The sequence below is a fragment of the Mastigoproctus giganteus genome, chromosome 11, assembly GCF_048544385.1.
Source record: "Mastigoproctus giganteus isolate SK-2022 chromosome 11, ASM4854438v1, whole genome shotgun sequence".
Lineage (NCBI taxonomy): Eukaryota > Metazoa > Arthropoda > Arachnida > Uropygi > Thelyphonidae > Mastigoproctus > Mastigoproctus giganteus.
Genome location: NC_143585.1, coordinates 145,261,212 through 145,284,484, shown reverse-complemented (window position 1 = coordinate 145,284,484; position 23,273 = coordinate 145,261,212). Strand labels below are relative to the sequence as shown.

The following is a 23,273-nucleotide window of genomic DNA, read 5'->3' as shown; positions in this document are numbered from 1 at the left end:
AGAAAGCAAATGAATATAAAACACCATTTTGCATGGCATTTGACATCATACAGCATAAGGCAATGTTTCGGGTACTGGAAAGACAAGACATAGATACTCCACATATTATGATTTTGAAGAAAATATATGAGAATGCTACCTCCTTTATTAGACTAGACAAAGACAGTAGGAAATTTAAAATCAAGAAAGGAGTTCGACAAGGAGACACAATATCTCCGAAGCTGTTTACTGCTGCCCTTGAGGAAGCTTTCAGAAGATTAGACTGGTCGCAGAAAGGAGTCAATGTGAATGGAGAGTACCTAAACTATTTACGATTTGCAGATGACATTGTGGTCATAAGCCACAATCCCAAAGAATTGGAGAAAAATCTTAACCAGTTATGCACAGTTAGTAAGGATTTTGGACTAAAGATGAATATGGCTAAAACAAAAGTAATGATGAACAAGTAAAAATGAACATGTAAAAAGGTAAATAATGATTGAAGGAGCAGTAATTGAAAAGGTGGAGGCATATACTTATCTGGGACAAGTTATTAGCTGTAATAATGATAAATGGCTGGAAGTCAAGAGAAGAATAAATTTTGGATGGATAGCATTCAGGAAATATAGTCACATACTGAAGAGCAATATCCCAGTTTGTCTGAAACGTAAAATAATGAACCAATGTATCCTCCCCACCATGACTTATCGAAGTGACACTTGGGCACTTACCAAAAGAATGGAAGAGAAGCTGAGAATTACACAGCAAAGAATGGAACAAATTATATTGGGAATCAGACTGTTAGATAAGAAGAGAAACACATGGATTAGGCAGCAAACTCAAGTAAAGGACATTCTTATCAAAACGAAAGAACTAAAATGGTCTTGGGCAGGACACATAGCTCGAAGACATGATGACAGATGGACTAAGAAAATAACAGAATGGTACCCAAGAGGAGCTAGAAGAAAACCTGGAAGACAAAGGCGGAGATGGATAGATGAAATTCATGAGTTTGTGGGTAGTAAATGGATGGCCAGTGCTCAAAACAGAAAGAACTGGAAAGTTGCTGGAGAGGCCTTCATCCTGCATTGGATTGAAAATGGTTGATGATGATGATGACTTGGATTTTAGGAAAGCCTTTGATACTGTGGCACATGGAAGATTATTGTACAAATTGGAGCAGTATGGCATTAAGGGCAAGTTGCTATAATAGGTGAAAGAAAGTTTGAGTGGGAGAAGATACAGAGTGGTGCTTATCAATGGACACTGCTCTTCATGGACTAGTGTTATTAGTGGAATCCCCCAGGGTTCAGTGTTGGTTCATTGTTGTTTTCAGGATTTATTAATGATATTGATGAAGGTATATCAGGATTAATGTTTAAGTTTGCAGATGATACGAAGGTTGGCACAGTTGTTAATTGACAGTAATGATAGTACGCTTCTGCAACAGGATCTGGAAAAGTTAAACAGATGAGCTGAGCGGTGGCAACTGAAGTTTAACATTGACAAATGTAAAGTACTGCATACGGGTAGCAGTAACCCCAGAGTAACGTATCAACTGGGTGGTACTACACTCAGGGTAGTGGAGAATGAAAAGGACCTGGGGGACCTAATTATGCAGTCAGATATGAAGTTTTCTGAGCAGTGCAGACAGGCTGCAAGAGTAGCTCGTGATGTCTTGTCAATGATATACAGGAATTTTGCTAGCAGGGATAAGGGATTATCACCTTTTTTAAAGAAATGATCAGGCCACACCTTAAGTACTGTATATAGTTCTGGAGGCCTCATTTTAGGAAAGATGTAGAGCTGCTGAAACAAGTACAAAGAGGGGCAATGAGATTAGTGAGTGGAACAAAGGGTTGCTGTTACCAAGAAAGGCATAATTGCTGCTTCCTGAGACTAGGCACCTGCGATGTGGTCTAATAAGGCTTTGAATGGTTTGAGCAAGCTCAATGCTGATGGGATTTTTCCTCTTTCTCAAATCACTTCAGGGGATATAAATTCAAATTGAGGAAAGACAGTTGTAGAATAGATGTATAGAAATTTGGCTTTAGCCAGCAGGTGGTAGATAGTTGAAGGCAGAACTAGACAAATATTTGGAGATAATGAAATGGTTTTTTTTTTTTTTTTTTTTTTTTTTGGCTGATGCTATATATGCTTGCTTTCTTGCATCATATGTCTCTACTAACGTTGATGATAAAATTCTATGTTTGGAAAACAGATCGCTATTTAAAGATATAATACTGTTTAATAATTGATTTTTAACTTATTTTTCTACAGTGTGAAGCTGAACAGTACTCGGTGTACTATGTTTTTGCACACTGCTCTATATACATATATGCAGTATTCTTGAGGTGAAACTATAGCTATATCATAATTTTTGCTGGATTTGTCCATCTCTTCTAATCAGAAATTGCCAAAACACTGAACATGTACCTCTAAATATTTAAATACTAAAACTGCACCTCTAGAATTAAAAAGATGTCTAGTTCTACTAAATTGCATTTATATCATTCTTATATAAACTCTAAAAGAAAGGGGATGAATTAGATTGGTCCACTTGATATCGATGGTTTGACTGTTGATGATCCTGCTCAAATAGCTAACAAACTGAATGAGTATTCTGCATCTACATTCACACATAAGGAGTTATTAAGGGAGGAAAATGCCAGAAGTTTATCAAACTGTAACAGGGTGCTTGATGATTTTGTAATAATTGAAAGCAAAGTTGAGGAGAAATTGTTGAAGTTAAACATAAGAAATGCTCCTGGGGTCGATGGAATATATCCAGTTATATCAAAGAAGGCGGCAAAGGAACTAAGCAAGCCCTTAGCCATAATTATAAGAGCATCCTTGAATTCGGGGGAAGTCCCCACGGACTGGAGATGTGCAAATGTATCCCCAGTTCACAAAGGAGGATTGAAGGGTGACATGAGTAATTACAGACCAGTTAGTTTAACTTCTGTTCCAGGTAAAATAATGGAATCACTGGTTAAAGATGCATTGCAGGATCATCTAGACAAGACTGGAGAAATAATTCAGACACAGCATGGGTTTGTTAAAGGAAAGTCTTGTCTGACAAATTTGATTGGATACTATGATGTGGTTACAAAGGAACTGGATGCAAAATATAATTTTGATATCATATACTTGGATTTCAGGAAAGCTTTTGACACTGTTGTGCATGGAAGACTACTGTACAAATTGGAGCAGAATGGTATTAAGGGTAAGTTGGTACAATGGATAAAAGGGTGGTTGTGTGGTAATCAATGAACGCTTCGTGGAATAATGTTATTAGTGGAATCCCACGGGGTTCGGTGATGGGCCCACTGTTGTTTTGTATATTTATCAATGATATTGATGAAGGTATATCAGGCTTAATGTCCAAGTTTGCAGATGATACAAAGGAGTGCAGGGTTGTTAATGACAGTAATGGCAGTGTGCTACTGCAACAGAATCTAGGAAATTTGGGCAGATGGTCTGAGAAGGGGCAATTGAAGTTTAACATTGACAACTGCAAAGTACTGTATATGGGTAGAAGTAACCCCAGAGGAGTGTACCAACTGTGTAGTACTACACTTAAGGTGGTAGAAAATGAAAAAGACCTGGGAGTAATTGTGCAGTCAGATACGAAGTTTTCTGAGCAATGCAGACAGGCTGCCAGGGCAGGTCATGGGGTTTTGTCAATGATATATAGGAATTTTGCTAGCAGGGAAAAGGAGGTGATTGTCCCTCTGTATAAGGCAATGGTCAGACCATGTCTTGAGTACTGCATACAGGTCTATAGTCCTCATTTTAGGAAGGGTGTAGATTTGCTTGAACATGTACAGAGAAGGACAACAAGATTGGTGAGGGGAACGAAGGGGGTCCTCTTACCAAGAGAGGCTTAAGTTCTGCAAATTGCAATGGCTGGAGACTAGGCACCTGCATTGTGATCTGATTGAAGTGTATCAGGCCTTGAATGGGTTGAGCACGCTGAATTCTGATGGGATTCGTCTGCTTGCTGAGATTATGAACCTAGTCACCATAGTAAAGTACCGTTCACTATGCGATGTGTAGTAAGCGCCGGCCATTGTGATCACGTTTGTGAATTGAATTTTAATTCTAATAAGCAGTGATTCTAATTAGCGAAAATAGGAGGAAATGTTATCCACAGGCTATAAAAGTAAAGATATATTTAGCACAAATTTACCCTTTATCACCTTACCAATTAAAATAATTAAATGATACGTGATAATCGGAATAATTAATACGTACTGTAATACATTTCTGTTCACTGACATTTGTGGGTGGGGGTTAAAATGTAAAAAAGTAAAAAGATAAGCAATCAATAACAAAGAACACGGCACACACACACAAATTGCAAGTAACACGATACGCGCAAGTGAGAACAGAGTAACAAGTTACGAAGCTTTAAAAATAGGAATGAAGAGAAGATTCTATGGAAGTGTAAACACATTTCACCCTAATAACCCACAGAATTCCAGAAATCGGTATTATTGCAAATTCAATAAGATCAAGTTTACTATCTGTTTATCATAGAATACACTAACAGAAAAGCCCAATAAACAGGTGACTGCTAATTATTTTATGGTTGTGACCTCCAGAAATCCGACCGAACCACGTGGTTCTGTCGGAGACAATCATAGGGTAATCTCCAGTGCTGCGGTTTCCTGCACCAATTAAGTGAAATAAATTCTGGCTATTTTCACGATTGGGTTCTGTTTTTTAAGATTTTCCCCAAATAAATGGTTGCCCCGATTAACCAGTGGCCCCTATACCGGAATCCATTGTATAATGAAACTTTCTTATTAAATGCAGTTTTATATTTTTTAATAAAATATTTAAAAAAATTAGTATTTTATTATTATTTTCAGTCAAACAAAGCTTCTATCAATTCTGCCTGTAAAAATAGAAAAACATAAACATGAAACTGTTCCATTTTCAAATTTATACCATAATAAGTGCAATTTCAGATGATATAATTTAAATGTACTTATTTGCATAAAACTGTAAATGAACATAGTTTCAATGCTGGTGCCTCATTTTCCAGCACACTTCACTACATATTTAAATTTGTAAACAACCCCTTCAAAAATTACTCAAGTAAGACAGATCAAGATTTGCTAATCGCAAACAGGCAAATAACTGTTCACTTATTAAAGCACTACCAGGTGCGTAAGACCAAAGAACAAGAGGTGTATCATTGTTTAAGGATTTCCTTTTTATATATTTTGTTGTAATCATTGTATTTTTTCATACCAGTATGAATTTTTATTGTGCTGAACTGATGTTTTTGTTATGATATTTGTTAAAATGAAATGTAATATGAAATGAAATGTAAAGGAGTTAAAGAGCAGTCTTCTGCATCAGGTAACATGACATAAGTACTATAAAAGTTAGAACACTTTTTTAATTACTCTGTTTCAGGATTCTGCTGCTGTATATAGTTTTTTTATTTTTAAACCTGTATATCTGAGAGCAGGCCCATTTAGTAAATTATTTTTACTTTGAAATCCCAGCAGTGTTCTAACTTTTTATACTACCTAAAATGAAACATTTTTATGGGAGAGGATGTTATTGGAATCTGTTATTCATTGTAACAACATTTTACTGTAGTTTCATCTTTAGCTCTGCTAAGCATGAAACTATAGTACAATGAAGTTTTTTGTTTTGCTGAAAATAACAGGTTTAAAGAAATATAACATTTTTAAATTTTTCATTGAAAAATAATTATATTTAATGAGTATTGCAATCCTTTAGTAAAAGAGGTCTAGTCGTGGTAAAATTCAAAAGAAAAACACTTTTTTTTTTTCTTTTTCTTTTTTTTTTTTTTTCATAAATAAAAAAAAAAGTATAATTTTGTTCTGTGAGACCAGGCTGCACTGTGATTTTAAGAATTGTTGGTGTCACTGCTGCTAAGTTAGTGGTCTTTCTCTGTTGGTTCAGTGGTGTAATCAAATTCCTTTCAGTCATAGTATTTTTCAGAAAAAAAAATTGTTCTGTGCCAGTAAAAGATACCTTATAACTTTTAAGATGTGAATTATCATCTTTAATATGTTTTGTTTGTACAGAAACAAAAACCACCTTTTTACCAGCTGTTCTTAAGGGTTCTTTTACTTGATAATAGCCAACCGGGCTAGCCAGGTGGGTAAAGTGCCTACCTGGCAACCCAAAGGTCGCGGGTTCGAATCCCGCCTCGGGCTTGGATATCACAATGGTGCCGCACTATCCGGTTGGATCTCATGGCCACGATACACGAAAGAAGCAGGAAAAAATTGGTTCCTTCGTGTATTGCTCACATCATACGATAAAAAAAAAATTTAAAAAAAAAACTTGATAATAACAGGTCTCCTTCAAATTTGTTTGAGCAAAATTGGAGATCTGTTAACCTGCTCACCTCTTTCTTGATAATAGTACCCAAAGTTGGATCTTTCACTTGATAATAATATATAATAATAACAGGTCTCCAACTTTGAGCAAATTTGGAAACCCATTAACCTGCTCACCTCTTTCTTGATAACAGTATCCAGTGTTGGATCTGAAATATTGAGAAGAATGCAATATTATTTAGTATACCAGGAAGAAATAGGTGCAAGTTTTTTTTGTCTAATTTTTAATAAATTTTGACTACAGTGACCCCCCCCCCATTTTATGAACATCCAATTTAAGAATTTGCATCTCAATTTGTAGACATTTCCCCAACTTAATAAATTTATCATTTGAAAGTAAAATGAGTAAGAATGAAATACAGTAAGCCCATTTATCACTGGTTATTAGAATCAGCCGCTTTATAGAATCAATTTTTAAAAAAAAACCGATTAAAATCAATAAAATGCACTACACTTTCATCGTTTATTAGAATCACATCTTTGTTTATAAGAATCAATTTTGAAAACTCCTCTGATATTTTTCTAAAGCACGTTTCTGGTGGTCACAACTATAAAATATAAAAACAATTTGCAGTTTTTGGTATATTGGATTTTTTTTTTTGTTTGTACAATGTGTTATAAACTCGATCTTATTGCATTTGCAGTAATACCGATAGCTGTTTTTACATTATTACAATGAAATGTGTTTTCCCTTCACTGAAATCTGCTCCTCATTCCTCTATCTAAACTCTATAAACTTTTTACTTGATATCTCACTTCCGTGTGATATAGTTCCAATTTGTGTGTGCTTTGTTGTTGATTGACGCTTATCTTTTTTACTGTGTTTTAAATTTTACTATCAAAAATAAATAAATAAATAAATAAGTGAACAGAAAGAGAGTGAATTTGAGTGTAAAAGATAAGTTACGAATTATAGAAACATACAACAACTAAGTCACGATACTTACTGCGTTAAAAGCCTGAAGACATGTTGAACAGGAGTTTAATGATTGGGTGGACATAGATGGTGACCTACAAGTTACTACAGCTTTAATAGATGAAGAAATTGTCCAGTCTGATAATTTTGCAGAGGAGGATGAAAATGAAGATGAACCTAAACGAATTACAAAACGGCAAACTCATGAAGCTGTAGCATCTAGAGGCGAGCATTGGAAAAAACTGGTGTAAATGATCATGAGTATAGACTGTTATACAATATTGAAAAATCTATAAACAGATTTTGTAGTGACAACTTAAACCAATCTAAAATAAGTGACTATTTTAAATTATAATCATATTACAAAGTGTTATATTTAATTAATATGTATATTGTTGTTATTGTTTGTTATTTGGTTTTTAGGAGCATTAGCAACTAAGGCCATATTGCTCCGGAAATATACGCTGGTCATTCCCTTGACCTTTCCGCATCCTCCTTATTTGGTGGTGACGGGTTCGAACCCCGGTCTAATCAAGAAGCGTGTGCTCCTTCCCACCTGGCTACGGAGGCGCCAATATGTATATTAATTAAATATAAGACATAGCGTGCATAAGTATAAATTTATTTTTATTTTGCTAACCTGTGGATAATATTTTTCTGATTTTCACCTATCATTTAATTGGTATTGAACTTTTGGTAATAAAGTGTAAATTCGTTCTTATCTTTATTTTTATAGCCTGTGGAGGATAATATTCATCGATTTTCGCTTATTAGAATTGGCATTTATTAGAATCAAAATTCAGTTTGCAAACATAATCACTATAACCGGCACTTACTGTATTTTCAATTTTTATTTAATTTATTTCCTGGAGAACTGTTTGCTGTTCATTTTGAAGTCATTTCTTGTTTTTTATGATGAACACTTTTACTGTAGTTGTATAAGGCACAGAAAGTGTTTCATTAGTTCAGTCATACTGCAGTATCATTTGTAAAAGGAGACTAGCAGCTAATCAATATGAGCATAAACTAGAAAAGTGTTTCTTCTGTGACTGTGTATATCTATTTAAATTATGCAGTAATAACTGTTACCTGTGCACACCTCCAAAGCTGTTGTCCATACAACATAACAGGAAACATGATTGATCAGAAAAGCCAACATTTTTTTTTTCCTGTCATCGGTGGTCTAATAGTGCCATTCAGATGCAGACTTTAGGCATCATTGACGATGGTTCATAAGCATGGGTGCCTACTCTGATGGTCCATACAGTGGAAAGTTCATTGCATTGTGGGCTTGGAAACACCTTGGTCATCCCCTGATTAAAGTCCATGGTCAGGCATGCCACCATTTTCCATTAGGTCACACAAGGTGGGACAGCCTATTCACCACAACCATCAATAAGGTGCTGGAAACACCATTGGCTGTGCAACTTGCTCTGTCCACTCTTGGGGACACCTTAACTACAACACTCTGTGAACAGCCCACATTATTCACATTTCCCACAATACTGTTCCCCTTCCCCTTTTAACCAGTACCAAAAATCTTCCCTTTTTTTGAAATGTGTTGGATTATGTCCCTTGCCCATGTCATTCAGGTACGTTGTATGAACTGTATGCCATGAACTTGCAATATTCCACTTACTGGTTATCACCACATGTGTTCCCCTATGTGTGGAGGAATGGCGGATTACTAAAACATATTGAGCAGTCGTGTTTTGATATATACATGTATATATCAAATTAAGAAATAATAGTAATATGAAATAGTGATATAGTAGCAGGGTAAAGATATGAAAACCATGAAATATAAATTACAAAAGGAGGGCAAAAGCTAAGAATAAATTAAAATGAGATTTTTATATATATATATATATATATATATATATTTTTTTTTTTTTTTTTTTTTCTTATGCAGGTGCTGATAAGAACTATTTTCATGAAAGTGGCAGTATAGGTGGAATAAAAATAAATAGGTATGAAAAAATCTTCTTTCTTAATGGAAAAAAAAAATTAAAATATTGATTTTTCAATTAAAAAGACATATCTTTCTATACATTAAAATAATCTTCCTCCAAGTGATATTTAGCCAATGGGGGAAGAGAAATGTGAAATAAATAACAGAAGCTTGTTTTTCTGTGGTAAAACAAGCTTCTGTTTTAGCGTGATCATGCTAGATAAACCTCGTGTACGTGCTTTGTTGATCTAGCATGATCACGCGGTATCATTCTTGATTTCCATATGTAATGTATTTATGTATTCATAGTCGAGGAAGAGAGACTGATAAAATAAAATAAATATTTTATTTTATTTTATCAAAAGAAGTGAGTGCAGCATCCCTAGTTTAATATTAATTTTAAAATTTAATTCTTAAAAGTAGATGAAATTTTTGAAATTGCAACTTAAGTGAAAGGTTACTAAGAAAGATGCCAGCTCTGTAGAATGCTTTTTGGATTTGCATTGATATTTAGAAAGCTGTATCTACCTTTATACGTGACAAAACTTATTTTCGACACCCCTCCTTGTACTGTATCACACGTCTCCTGCACTTGTGTCTTGGCTCAGACATGCCAATATAAATCTCATGAGTGCCTATGCAGGTATAGTGCATTAGAAACCACTACACATTATGGATTGAACTTGGACTTTTGATGTCACATCATGCTTTTCTTTGTGTAAAACTGACTTGACTGAACTTCTCAAAATCCATTGTACTGGATGTTATTCGAAGATGGAGGACTAGGTATCTCAATGAAAAGAGTTTGACAGCCTCGAATTCATAGAAGATGTTCAAAGAAGATCAATGATTTCGAAAAAAAACCATAAATAAATCTGCAGAATATATCATGAAGCAAGTACAAGAGACCACACAAACATCCATCAGTACATCAACCATTCGTAGGGAACTGCATGGCATTGTCTTCAGTGGTAGGGATGACTGTGATATTCAGCTGCACATAAGCTCAATAAATTCCACCAGTGCAGAATGGCGTCTTTCCTGACTTTGATGGAATCTAGAATAATGTCAGGTGCTATGTAATGAAGAATTTTGCTACACACTGGTTCAGATGGACAGTTTGGGTGTGGAAATGCTTCCTGTCATAGTGCACTAGAAATGGTATCATTCCCAACATTGATAGGCTTTAGAACAGTAGAAGGTGCTATATAGGGTTGAATTTTTAATTATTGATACAAAAATTATTAATAGCTGAAATACTGGCAATTAGATTAACTCGTAATTCAATTAACGCATGACACCCCTGCCCTGTTTCCGATTCCTGGTCATTTATGTGCATGCTTCATGTCAGCAAATAATCTCTCATATATAAATTCAACGATTCATTTTAAGTTTACTATCCTGTGATCATGACTAAATTCGAAAAGTCCTGTCCACTTAAGGAAAGTAAATAAGGTTTAAGAATTTTTAGGAATTTCGGAAGTCAGTTATTTGTATTCATTTTAATTTATAAACACAATGTTTTTTCCCACTCGTTGTTAATTGGAGTTCTGATGTATTTTGGTGATGGGTTTAGAACTCTCAGACCATGAAAGCCGGGTACATTGGATCACTAATGATTTGTCTCCGAGGGTAAAATTCATTTTGTTATTTTAATATTCATTTATATTCAAGGAGAGTGTTAGTGAAGAAAAGTCCTACATGTATATATTGAGGTAATTCCTCTCATTATTTTGAAAATTGATTAATAACATAGAACATACTGACCCTTATTGCTCTTTCATTTACTAATCATGTATTAACCCCAGAGACTCACATCCAGTGAGTATGGGCTTACATCCAGGGTCCTGAACTGGATATCATCATTCTTCTGTTTCTTGGTGATTCCCTTCTGCTGCTGATGCATGTTTTTTTTTCTCTCTCTCTCTCTCTCTCTCTCTCTCAGTTTTTTTTTTTTTTTTTTTTTTTTAATTTTTGGCTGGTGCATCAAAAGCCTAAAGCTTTTGATGCACCAGCCTAAAACTATACACACAACACCAGCTAAAGGGAGAGATTATCTGTATTTTAGTATATTACTGTTGTTACAAAATACAGGTATAAAAGCTAGTCACAGGATGTTTGTGTGAATTAGTATTAATAGTGGGAAATGATGCAATGAACCAATTATATTGCATCAGCCAAAATAAAAAATATCCGCCTTATTTATACCCCTCATCTCTCTAACTTATTCTAACTACCTACTTCCACAATGCAAGCTCATTGTTTGTATAGATGTTTAGTGGAAAAATAATGGCTTTCTCTGAGTTTTTCATGCCATGGTTATATGGTCAGAACTATATGATTGTACTAAAAGGTTCTACAAGTGGATTCTATTTAAAAAGTGAAAAGGTTGCATTTGTTACATTCCCTACAAAGTAGAGCTGGTTAACTATCCTAGCAGCTTGTCGCACTGTTTGAACTGCAGACTGTACTCTAATTTTTTTTTCGATCATCACCATACTGAGTGTGATACCACCCAATTAAATAAATGCCAGTAGTACCTTGCATTTATCAATGTAAACTGCAAATGTTTATCTGTCTAGTTGTGGCAGCACTCCCTTATTCCTGAATCATTAACCATCCTGTAAATCATTAATAACCGTAGACCTTAGACATTAAGTATGGTCTCATTAACATTGTTAATACATATTAAAAAAAAAAAATAAAGGGGGCCCATCAGTGAATTCTGAATGACTCTACAAGTAACAACTAAAGAGCAGTGGCCATTAAAGACATTAAAAGAATCAACTTTCCCTCCTTATGAAGGAATTTTGAGTTTGTGCTGATCACACTGTCTGTCTGTCACCTTGATCATGCATTACTTCTTCAGCCTCCATAGCTGAGTGGTCAGGAACGGGAGTGCAGTAGCACACGCTCCTTTAGCATTAGCATTAGCATTAGTAGAGGCATTTGATGCAAGAAAGCAAGCTTATGCAGCATCAGCCAAAAAAAAAAAAAAAAAACCCACTTCCACTTCACCCCTCTGTTCGTTCAAAATACCTGTCCAGCTGAGCCTTAAACTTATTTAGGCTATCAACCTCCACTACAAGGGATGGAAGTCTGTTCCACCAACCAACCACCCGCTGGCTAAAGGCAAATTTCCGCACGTCTATCCTACATCTGTCTTTCCTCAATTTCAATTTATGCCCTCTCAGGTGATTTTTCTGAGCTAGAGGAAGAATCCCATCAGCATTGAGCATGCTTAAACCATTCAAGGCTTTAAACACCTCTATCAGATCACCTCGCTGGTGCCTAGTCTCCAGACACTGTAATTTGCAAAACTTAAGCCTTTCTTCGTAAGAGCACCCCTTTGTTCCATTCACTAATCTTGTTGCCCTTCTCTGTACTCGTTCCAGCAGCTCTACATCCTTCTTGAAATGAGGCCTCCAGACCTGTATACAGTACTCTAGGTGTGGCCTGACCATTGCCTTATACAATGGAATAATCACCTCCTTATCCCTGCTGGAAAAATTCCTGTATATCATTGACAATACTCCATGAGCTACTCTTGCAGCCCGTCTGCACTGCTCAGAGAACTTCATATCTGCCTGCACAACCACCCCCAAGTCCCTTTCATTCTCTACCACTGTCAGTGTAGTACCACAGAGTTGATACGTTGCTCTGGGGTTGCTGTTTCCCATGTGTAGTACTTTACATTTGTCAATGTTAAACTTCATTTGCCACCTCTCAGCCCATCTGTTCAACCTTTCCAGATCCTGTTGCAGCAGCATAGTGTCAGTAGTGTCCTTGACAACCCTGCCAACCTTTGTATCGTCTGCAAACTTGGACATTAAGCTTGATATACCATCATCAATATCATTTATAAATACAGAAAACAATAATGGACCCAACACTGAGCCCTGAGGGACTCCACTAATAACATTAGTCCACGATGAGCAGTGTCCATTGATTACCACTCTCTGTCTTCTCCCCCTCAACCACCCCTTTATCCATAGCAGCAATTTGCCTCCAATTTCACACTGCTCCAATTTGTGTAGCAGTCTTCCATGTGCAACAGTATCAAAAGTCTTTCTAAGATCCAAGTATATTATATCAGAGTTATTCCCTGCATCCAGTTCTTTTGTAACTGCATCATAGTATCCAATCAAGTTGGTCAGGCAAGACTTCCCCTTAACAAAACCATGCTGTGTCCGAGCTATAACTGAAGTCTTGTCTAAATGATCCTGCAGTGCTTCTTTAACCAGTGCCTCCATTAATTTTCCTGGAACAGAAGTTAAGCTCACAGGTCTATAATTACTTGTGTCAGCCTTTGATCCTCCTTTGTGAATTGGGGTCACATTTGCACATTTCCAGTCTATGGGTACCTCCCCTGAGTCCAAGGAAGCTCTCATAATTATGGCTAAGGGTTTGCTTACTTGCTTTGCTGCCTCCTTTAATATAACTGGATAGATCCCATCCACCCCGGGTGCCTTTCTTGTGTTTATCTTCAACAGTTTCTCCTCCACTTTACTCCCAGTTATTTCAAGATTCTCTAGATTACTGCTATAGTTGAATACACCTCTGGCATTCCCCTTGCTGAATAACTCCTCATGTGTGAATGTCGATGCAAAATATTCATTTAGTTTGTTAGCTTGAGTAGACCAGGGTTCAAGCCCCTGACTGCTAAATACGGTCGATCTGCCAACCCGCACTGGACCAGCGTGCCAGATTGTGGTCCATTTCCCTCAACGTGAATTGTTGAGGAGGCTTCCATCCTGCAGTGGGTTGATAATGGCTGCAGTTTTTACTTCTTCAGCAATTAACTCCATTATTTTCCTGGTTTCCTTACCTCTTTTTTGATATAAATGGGTAGATTCCTTCAACCCCAGGTGCCTTATTTACTTTTAGCTTAAAGAATTTCTCTTCCACTTTTTGTCTAGTATCCTCATCCCTGAAAACTTCTTTATGCTCAAACGCTTTTATTACCTAACCATATTAGTAACTCTACTGCAGATTAGCTTATACTGACTAAATTTTTGCACTCCCTGATAATTTATAATCATTCTATTTATTTTTGTTCTCTGCCACTAATCCAATCTGTTCATCATTCAAATCTTAAAAAAAAAAAAAAAAAATACCTTGAACATTATAGCAATGACTTGCCATGTCTCAAGTACTGTATACAGGTTTGGAAGCGTCATTTTAAGAAAGAGCAGAAAAGACCAACCAGATTAGTCAAGAACAGAAGGGGGTATTCTTTCCATAAAATAATTGTTCTGCAAATTGGCCTAGAAAAATGGCCTAGCAAGACTAATGGGATTGCATCAAGGATACTTAGTCAGATGAAAAGATTGAAGCCATGACAGAAAGAGAGAGAGACCTACAAATATCTGAGGATGATGTGTTCTCCTTGTGTTCTCACTAGTTAGAACACAAGGAGATCAAGACCCACCCGACTGAGAAATACCATCAGAAAGTGAGAAGTCTGCTAAAATCAAAGCTAAATGGCAGGAACATGGTCACAACCATAAACACTTATGCAGTCCCAGTACTCCTTCAGGAAATTAACAGATTAAACAGGATAATGGTGACAAAGAACCACCTGAAGTTGGCCATTGAGAGACTGATCACAAACCAGAAAGGATAGGAGACTGATTGACCTCTATGCACAAGACAGGAAGGCAATTAAGAACCTGCAGAGGAAAACACAACACTAATCTACCAAACCATAAGAAAGACAGACACATGGCATGCAAAATTCAAACTTAACAAGGAGACTAACTCACAGACAGAAGAAACAAAGAAAGATGGTCGAAGAAGGCACTCCATGGCAGACTCTACAATAACCTCCAACAAGACTATCTTTCCTGACAGTGAAGGATTCATACTCACCATCCAAGGCCAGTTAATCAACACCAGGAACTACAGGAAATACACTGCCAAGAACCATGGAGTACTTACTTAGTTATTAAAAATCTAGTTATTGTCTCTACTGGATGTGCTGTTTTATTATCATCTTAAACCATGGAATCCCATACTACAGGCCCATTTTCCTTTAATCTTGGAGTGACAGTCAACACATGTTGACAATGCCATGTGGACCTAGATGCAATGCAGCACACTATGATCACCCAGATGGAGTACACTCAGAGACATGACCAGGTGACCAGGATAATAGATCAGAAGTAAGCGCAAAACTATCAGTTGATCAAAGAAAGTATACAATATTACAAGTATGAACCACAGGCCGTTCTAGAGACTGCTACTCATTAACTACACTGGGACTGTATCATAATAACAGAAAAAATGATGCTGCACAACAGACCAGACATAACGGGGCCGAACAGCAACCTCCAGAAACCAAGCTGGTGACCGGCAGTTTACGTCAGCGCCAGTGATTATTTTTGCATTTGGGAATTCCAGTGAGCTTTGTAAGTATCTAATGATCAGGAAGGCAAATTACCCTAAGGGGTGATGATATGGGCACAGGCTGTCCAGGGAAGGCAGTAATGTGATATTTTGGTGACAGTGAGATCAGGATTCCTGGCCAGAATAGCTGCCCACGGGGTATCCTGTCCACTTGAACAATCTTATAAGTCAATGGATACCCCATCTGACTTCTTACTATGGGAGTATGGCTCTGGAAGAAAGAGGATGTCAAGGTTCTCTTCATCTGCCTTTTTCCTCAACTGTGCTGCAACTGCTTTAGCTCATTGGGCATTAATCTGTGCAAATTTTACAGTGGTAGTATTAAATGATTTAAGGTAAGTCCCCATAATCGAGCCTTAGTTGGTATGTGCTCTTAGCTTTTGTGTAGACTGGGCATTTATTTTTTGCCCCGGATGGAATGATCTGCACTTTCATTGATTTGCAGTTTTTGCAAGTGGGTGGGTCTTCTTTTTTAGGCCACGAGTTAAAGTCATGGTTCCTCTCACACAGTGTCCACATGTAAGTTGAGCTTGGGTACACGTGTGTGTCGTGTGCCCAAAACGACAACGCTTCTAGCATTTGGGGACAGCCAAATGCTCCTTAAAGCAGTGACTGCCCTAATTTATGAAGACTAGTTTGTTGACATTGTTCTCCAGGCTGTGGGGAAAAGCTCCAATACCAGTTGGTAGAATTTCCCACCCTGGCCTTTTTTTTAAATTTCGGGAAAACGAGGTCATTTGGTTCAACATCAGGGTGGTCCTGCTGGAGGTTTCTTCTGTATAGTTCATCCTTAGTGTGTTTTTGGGATTAGGTCCTGGAGTGTTGTTGGGGTTAGGTCCTTTTTGGTGTCATAAATTATTATGCTGGGCCCCTTTCTTTTCGAGGGTGCAGCCTCTAGACCAAGTGTTTGTATTTTGGAGTTACTAACGATTTTGTTAGCTTCCTCTTTCGTCTCAGTTTCAATGATGACACCAATATTATGTGTCTTCCGCACAGATTAATTTTTGTCATTTTCAGGTCTTCTGCTAAATTTGTAACCATTCTATTTTGTACTTCCTCACTTGTGTGAAGATCTTCTGTAGAAGTAGGTCTAATAATGACCAGATGTGGTTTGTGTAGAAGAGTTTCCTGATTCAGTTGTTTGTTCTCTGCTTCTGGGGATCCTCAGCGCATCTGCATAGGTAGGGCACTGTTGCATTTGATTATCCCTGCCATCAAGGTATGCCTCGAGATTAGCCACTGTCTTCTCGCATTCGAGGTGCATTGCAAGTAAGTTGGTTTCCAACTTCGTCCATAGGAAAACTATGTATGCGCACAGAGCTGTACTGACTGCTGTTGGTCAAGTGCAGTTCTCAGGTAGATAACCTGCTCTAAAATGGGACCCACAGGTAAGTGGGATCCAATGGTGGTCTCTTCATCCTTATTTTCTCCTTGCTGGGAAGGTTGGTCTTGAGTTCCTTTCATTCACTTTGGGATCAGGTTTCCCTTTCTGATTTCAGAAATGTTTTCTTATTAGGCTTCTTGGAGGCTGGTGTAGGCCTGGAGTCCTCCATATCATCCCATAGGCCTACAGTTAGGATAGTTTCAGGAGTAATTTCCTGGTTTTCATCAATGATATTATGGTCTGCAGTAGACATGATTTTCAAAATACGGAAAACAGGGGTTTCCGGATAATTGGGTCGCCGTTGTGTTCTCCTAAAAAGGAGCAACAACAATGGAAAATGATGGTTGAAGCAAGTCTCTAAAATAAATAGGAACCGAGCAATGTCCCAACGAAGTTTTGGTGACTATCACCTTCTGGTGATAGTCACCAAAACTTCGTTGGGAAAAACGAATGGGAAAAAGGAAGAGCCCAAGTGGAAAAAACCTCTAAATTAACAGAACAAGGTGATTTTTTTTTTTTTTTTTAGAAGTTTTTTGGGGACAAGAAATACGATAGCACTCTTCATTTTCTTGCAGGGTAAGCCCTGGGGAAGTTTCTGGCACGTTTTGTATGCTCCCCCATGTGCCACAGAGTTGGGGGGAGCATACAAAAAACATCATAAAGTTAGTTTAAATCAAGCGGAAAGTTTCAGAAAATGTTGTGCCTGTGGGTCATAAGAGGAGAAAAGTACAGGTAGTGTGGAGAAGGTATAATCCCTAACCTTGTTGCCAAATTGACGTTGTCCTTGACCTTGTTAAGCATATTATCTTGAGCAGACAATTGCTGACTAAAAACACACAGGGGGTGTTCCCCTCCCCAGTCACAGTTTGCTAGATATTAGAGTGGCAGCTCCAAAAAAGATCGAAAACCAACCTCTTCAATTTCCTGCCAATGGTGGCATGACAACCTAACCAATTGGCAAAGACGTTGAATAACTAATGTTAATATCTAGCAAACAGATCCCAGAAAACACCAAGAGTCTCACCAATGGAATCCTCTTCTAAAACTCATCTAGGGAGAACATAATTCCAGATGTATTCCACTTTAAACACTTAAATTATACAAAGTATCAGGAGCTCGAATTACCAGCTTACACATTTTACTCGGAAAAAATCACTTGCATGGTAATTTTTTCCTAGTAAAATGTGTGATCCATCATTATATGCAATTATTGGTATGCAAGATTAAGGGCCAAGAGCTGTCATGGTGACAAAGATGCATGTGTTGGCACTATGACTATCTTCCATATGCATGTTCATGAGATTTGTTTTTTGATTGATTTGTTTATGTAACGATATATTAATAAATTTATAGCATAAACAAATTTTTCCTATCTTTTTTATAGAAGAAAAAACACAGAAATGAAAACACTTTACAGTAACTATAATTAAACCCATCAAAACTATCCTCTAATAATGTAAATGATAATACATTGTCTACAAAGTGGCTAAATGACATGCTATAGATTTTTAAATTAACATCCAATTTTCCCATAACAAACATGCACAGTACTGAAATCAAAATGTTCCCGGTAAGAAAATAACTGATGGTCTCTTTTATGCAATCTTAAAAATATCAAATAAAGTGTTTTGCTTAGTGGTTTTGCATCTTTCTGCTATTACACCATTTTCTATAGGCCAAAGAATCTCCCAGTTGCAGCAGTCCTCTAGAATAGATGAAATTCTTAATGGTGTCTTGTGCTTCCATCACAGCTGTATTTGATGGATCAGCACCAGCTTCCCTTTTGATTCATTTTCCTTATTTCCAATAAACCAGGAACTGCAATTTTTTTTTTTTTTTTTTTTTTATTGTTTTCTGGTAGTTACCTCCAGAAAAATGTGAGTCAGGCTACAATATCACCAATTATCTTTTGAATACAGCAAATTGACAACAGTGTGTCTTTGACCAATACAACTACAGGAAACATTGGTGTCATGCATCTCACGTTTGACATTTTTTAAGCTTCATAAACTTGTTGTATTGCTGCGCAGGTCGCTATGTTCAGCTTGGTGCCCAGTTTTGGGCACCAAGCTGAACATAGTAACACCAGTTTTTCACCTGGTGTTACTCTTAGATGAAATCACGCATGAGCCAATGCAAAAATCATGTTATACTTTCATTGTTCCCTAATATATCAATAGCTTTGGAGCAAATTCGTGTTATAGAAGAACTGACTGTATTTTGGTGACTAGTTTAGAAGCCTTGGACCTTGGAAGCCCGATACATTGGACCTCTAATGGTTTGCCTCCATGGGTAAAATAAATTTCATTATTTTAATATTCAATAAATTCAAAGAGAGTGTTAGGGAAGAAATGTCCTATATGTATATATTGAGGTAGAGTGTGTATAGTGTCAAACGGCACCAGGGGTTTCCCCCATCTCCGCGTGCTGTACATCGTGGGTGTGAAACAGAACACTGTCAATGCCAGAGGTTTAAAAGTGTATGGATTTTGTACATGTGTAGTGTCATGTACCGATGTTCCTCTGGTCATTTAGCCACTGGGCCCCTAATGGGACCCAACGTTGTCCACACTCTGCCTCGTGGAGGCAGACCAGGTACACCACTATTATAGTTATTTACTCTAGCAGGTCCTGTCACCTAATTTCCTGAGATTTCAGCGGCTTGGACCTTAAAAAATATAATAAATAAATAAATTTTAAAAAATAATAATAAAATAAAATAAACCGTTATAGTTATGGGTCAGCCAAAAAGAAGTACTATTTATGCAAATAGATGTTAAGTTTTTGGGTGTAGGGCTCAAGCAATTTAACAATGGTTCAGACACTAGTAATTATAATTAAAAGAGAGAGAGGGGGGGACTGAAGGCTGGGGGGAAAAGACAGAAATAAGGGGTCCATAGAGAAGATGACCCCCCCAAATCAGTGGAGCGGGCCCATGCCCCACGAAAGGGGTGGCGAGAGGAGGAGCCCAGAAGTCATCTCGCCCAGGGAGTGGAGGCAAAAGGCCACACAAGGGAGTGTGGCTAAAAAAAAAAAAAAAAAAAAACACAGCAGGAAAGGGAGGGTGGGAAAAGTCTCCCCTGCCAGGGATTTGGTAATTAAATGTGAATAGGGTTAGAGCACCCTATTCAGATCACCCAATAGCATTTGGCAGCAGAGGTGCGATCTGTCCGGTTGTCCCAGTCTGATCCCAGCAGGGATGAGACCAATTATAAGGTCATTCGTGGGATAAATCCCATCCATGCAGCCCGGTCTTTGGAGTCCATCTGTGGTTTGTCAGGTCCGTGGTATTAATCTTGAGCCGATCGGGCTAGCCGGGTGGGTAAAGTGCTTGCCTGGCAACCCAAAGGTTGTAGGTTCGATTCCCGCTTCGGACTTGGATCAAAGTACTGCAAAAACCTTGGGAAGTGCATTATGGCCACAGAAGCCTATGTGCCAACAACTACCAAAAGGGGGGAAAAAAAATTAATCTTGAGTGGGTTCCTTGGGTCGGGTCCTGCGAGTCCTTTCTTATGCTAGTTCAGTCCCAAAGGAAGGTCTTGTATCTGGGTGAGAGCCAGTTTCGTTGAGTCCAAGGGTGGTTAGTTTAGTCGTGGCACCTGTTCTTAATCCCTGTAGATAGCAATAAGTGTCCTCCTTCGGGTGAACAGTCCCTGGGCAAATTTTGTCAACTCCTTATACTCCTCTTGTGAGTCCAACAGGTTTGATTCCCTGTCACGAGGGAAGTAAGTCAGCTTTGTCATCAGGAGGCAGCGGAGATCCCCATAGTTTTCGCAGTTGTACATTATGTGAGACCATGTCTCCACTTCCCCACAGACACAGCGGGGATCGTTTACTAATTTAAAACTGCTTAGTTTGGCATTCAGGGCCCCATGACCTGTTAAAAGATACGTAGTGTACAGTCCAGGGTGAAACCATGATGGTGCTTTTGGGTATAGTCTTCCGACATCAGGCAGAAATTTCCTCGTTATTTCCCATTTTGTGGATTCTGACCACCTGACCTGCTGCAGGTGGGTGGCGAGTTTTGTTTTCTCTCTTTTCAGGTTTCCTGTAGGGGTCAGTGGAGTGGCGCAGGTAGGTGCAGGGAAGCCCTTTTGCAAGATGCTGTGCCATGGCACAACGCACCACCTCGAAGTCAAGGGGGGGGGAGTGCTCCCGCCAGAACCTGCAGATCATGTGTACTCACAGTGCAGCAGGCCAATGTAATAGAGAGGAGTATTGTCCGCTGGATGGAATCTAGTGTCCGTCTGTTAACTGCAGTAGTTGCTTTCTGGAACCAGATGGGTGATGCATAAATTATGACTGGTATAAATGTCGTTTTGTAATACAGTCCCAAGGTGTGCCTCTTGAGTCCCCAATCCCTTTTAGCTATTCTTGCAAGTAGGGCAGAATATCTCCTGATTTTCGCTCGGATATGTTTCAAGTATGGGTTGAAAGATTGGTTCCTGTTCAGTATGATTCCTAGATATTTCATCTCACTGAGTAGTTTGATAGTTGTATTTTCTACTTTAATTTGCGGTGGTCTACGGAGATTTAATGTTCCTTTCAGTAGCATTGAGTAGGTTTTTCCCGTTGAGATCTTAAGAAAATGGACCTTCATCCAGTCTTGTAGAATTTGAATTGCTCGATTTGCCTGGGTTTCTAATTGAAGTCAGTTGTCTGTGGCAACAGTCAGTATCAGGTCATCTGCAAATGCCTGTGAGTGGACTTCCCCCAGGTCGAAGGACAGAAACTCATCCAATACCATACTCCAGAGGAGCGGTCCCAGTACCGAGCCCTGGGGGCAGCACCTGTAAACAGGCCTGGTCAGTTTCTTGTACGGAGTCACTACTTGTATTTTTCTCTTGGATAAATATGACTTCATTTTATAAAGGTTGATGGGTGTTTTTGCTTTCTGCAGTCTGGCCAGGACGCTCGGCCACCAGATGGTGTCGAATGCCCCAGTAAAATCAACCGAAATAACCAAGAAATACTTCCTATCACAGGCAGCAGCCAAACTTAGGAGGCTGTTGAGAGCATCCACTGTTGAGGTTCCGGGTTTAAACCCAAACTGTGTGGGCACCACTATTCAGCTTCATAGTGGTGCAGGAGTCACTTATGGAGCATCTTTTCAAGGAGTTGATTTTGATTGATTTGGTAGTTGTTGGCGCATCGGCTTCTGTGGCCATATTGCACCTCCCAAGGTTTTTGCAGTACTTTGATCCAAGCCTGAGGCGGGAATCGAACCCGCGACCTTTGGGTTGCCGGGCAGGTACTTTACCCACTCGGCTAGCCGGTCGGCTTTCAAGGAGTTTACTAGCAACTGGGAGCAGGGCAATTGACCGGTATGATTCAGGTTGTTCGGGTGGCTTCATAGGATTTTTTTTTAGAATTAATTTGACGTTGGCCATTTTCCAGTCGGTTGGAAAGACTCCAGTCTTCAGGCATGTGTTGAAGAGGTTTAGTAAAGACTGTGGGAAGATGTCTACTACTTTTTTAATAATCTCCGGCTCCAGAAGATCTGGGCCTAGGCATTTTTTATTCCTTATTTGTTGTGCTGCCTGTTGTAGTTCTTCTAGGGCAAAAAGTGGTTCCATTGTGATATGCTTTATTTCCATCGCAGATCTGCAGTTGTTCTGGTAGTTGCGGGTGTGTTGGTTTTTGGAAAATCACATTGAGGATGTCGATGATAGACTGTTTCCAGGTGGTGGCCAACGTTCCCTGCAGGGTGCGGGTGGAGGTCATGACCTCACCCCTGGGGAGCTTATTCGTAGTGACTTTGTACACCCCCCCCAGGGGTCGGCATTTCCAGTCGTGCTGACTAATTGCTCCCGGGCCTTCTGCTTACTTTTTCATATTAACTCAGTGTATCTGTTTCTACTGCTGCGTATCTTTGTCTGAGTGCTGTTACTTCCACTTCCAGCCAGGTACATCTTGCCCTTTGGAATTGTTTTCTTGCCTTTATGACTTCTCTTCTAAGGTTCTGGATGTCCCGAGTCCACCAAGGGACTGCACCAGGTGTGAGCAATTTTCGCTTCATCGCAGCCTCACTGGCCGCTATTATGGTCTTGGTAATTTTTCTCTGGATGTTGTCTGGGTCTTCTTGTCGATCCGCTTCAATGTGGTGTTGGCATAAGGTTTGAGTCAGCAGTTCCCCAAAGAGTCTCCAGTCAGCTTTGTTTACTGCAAAGCGGTTAAGCATCTGTTTGGCTATTAGTGCTCTGTAGAGAGATCGGTTGATTTGGAAGGTAATCACTCTGTGGT

The 23,273-nt window shown here is 38.5% G+C and overlaps 1 protein-coding gene across 1 annotated transcript in view; it reads left to right on the top strand.

Annotated features, from left to right (window-relative positions):
* LOC150078498 (tRNA:m(4)X modification enzyme TRM13 homolog) overlaps positions 1 to 23,273 on the top strand; it is a 376,145-nt gene that overhangs the window by 339,891 nt on the left and 12,981 nt on the right. Inside the window, exon 12 of the mRNA XM_090385143.1 lies at positions 9,200 to 9,257. Within this exon, the coding sequence (XP_090241269.1) occupies positions 9,200 to 9,257 (58 nt within the window). The remainder of the gene's footprint in view (positions 1 to 9,199; positions 9,258 to 23,273) is intronic.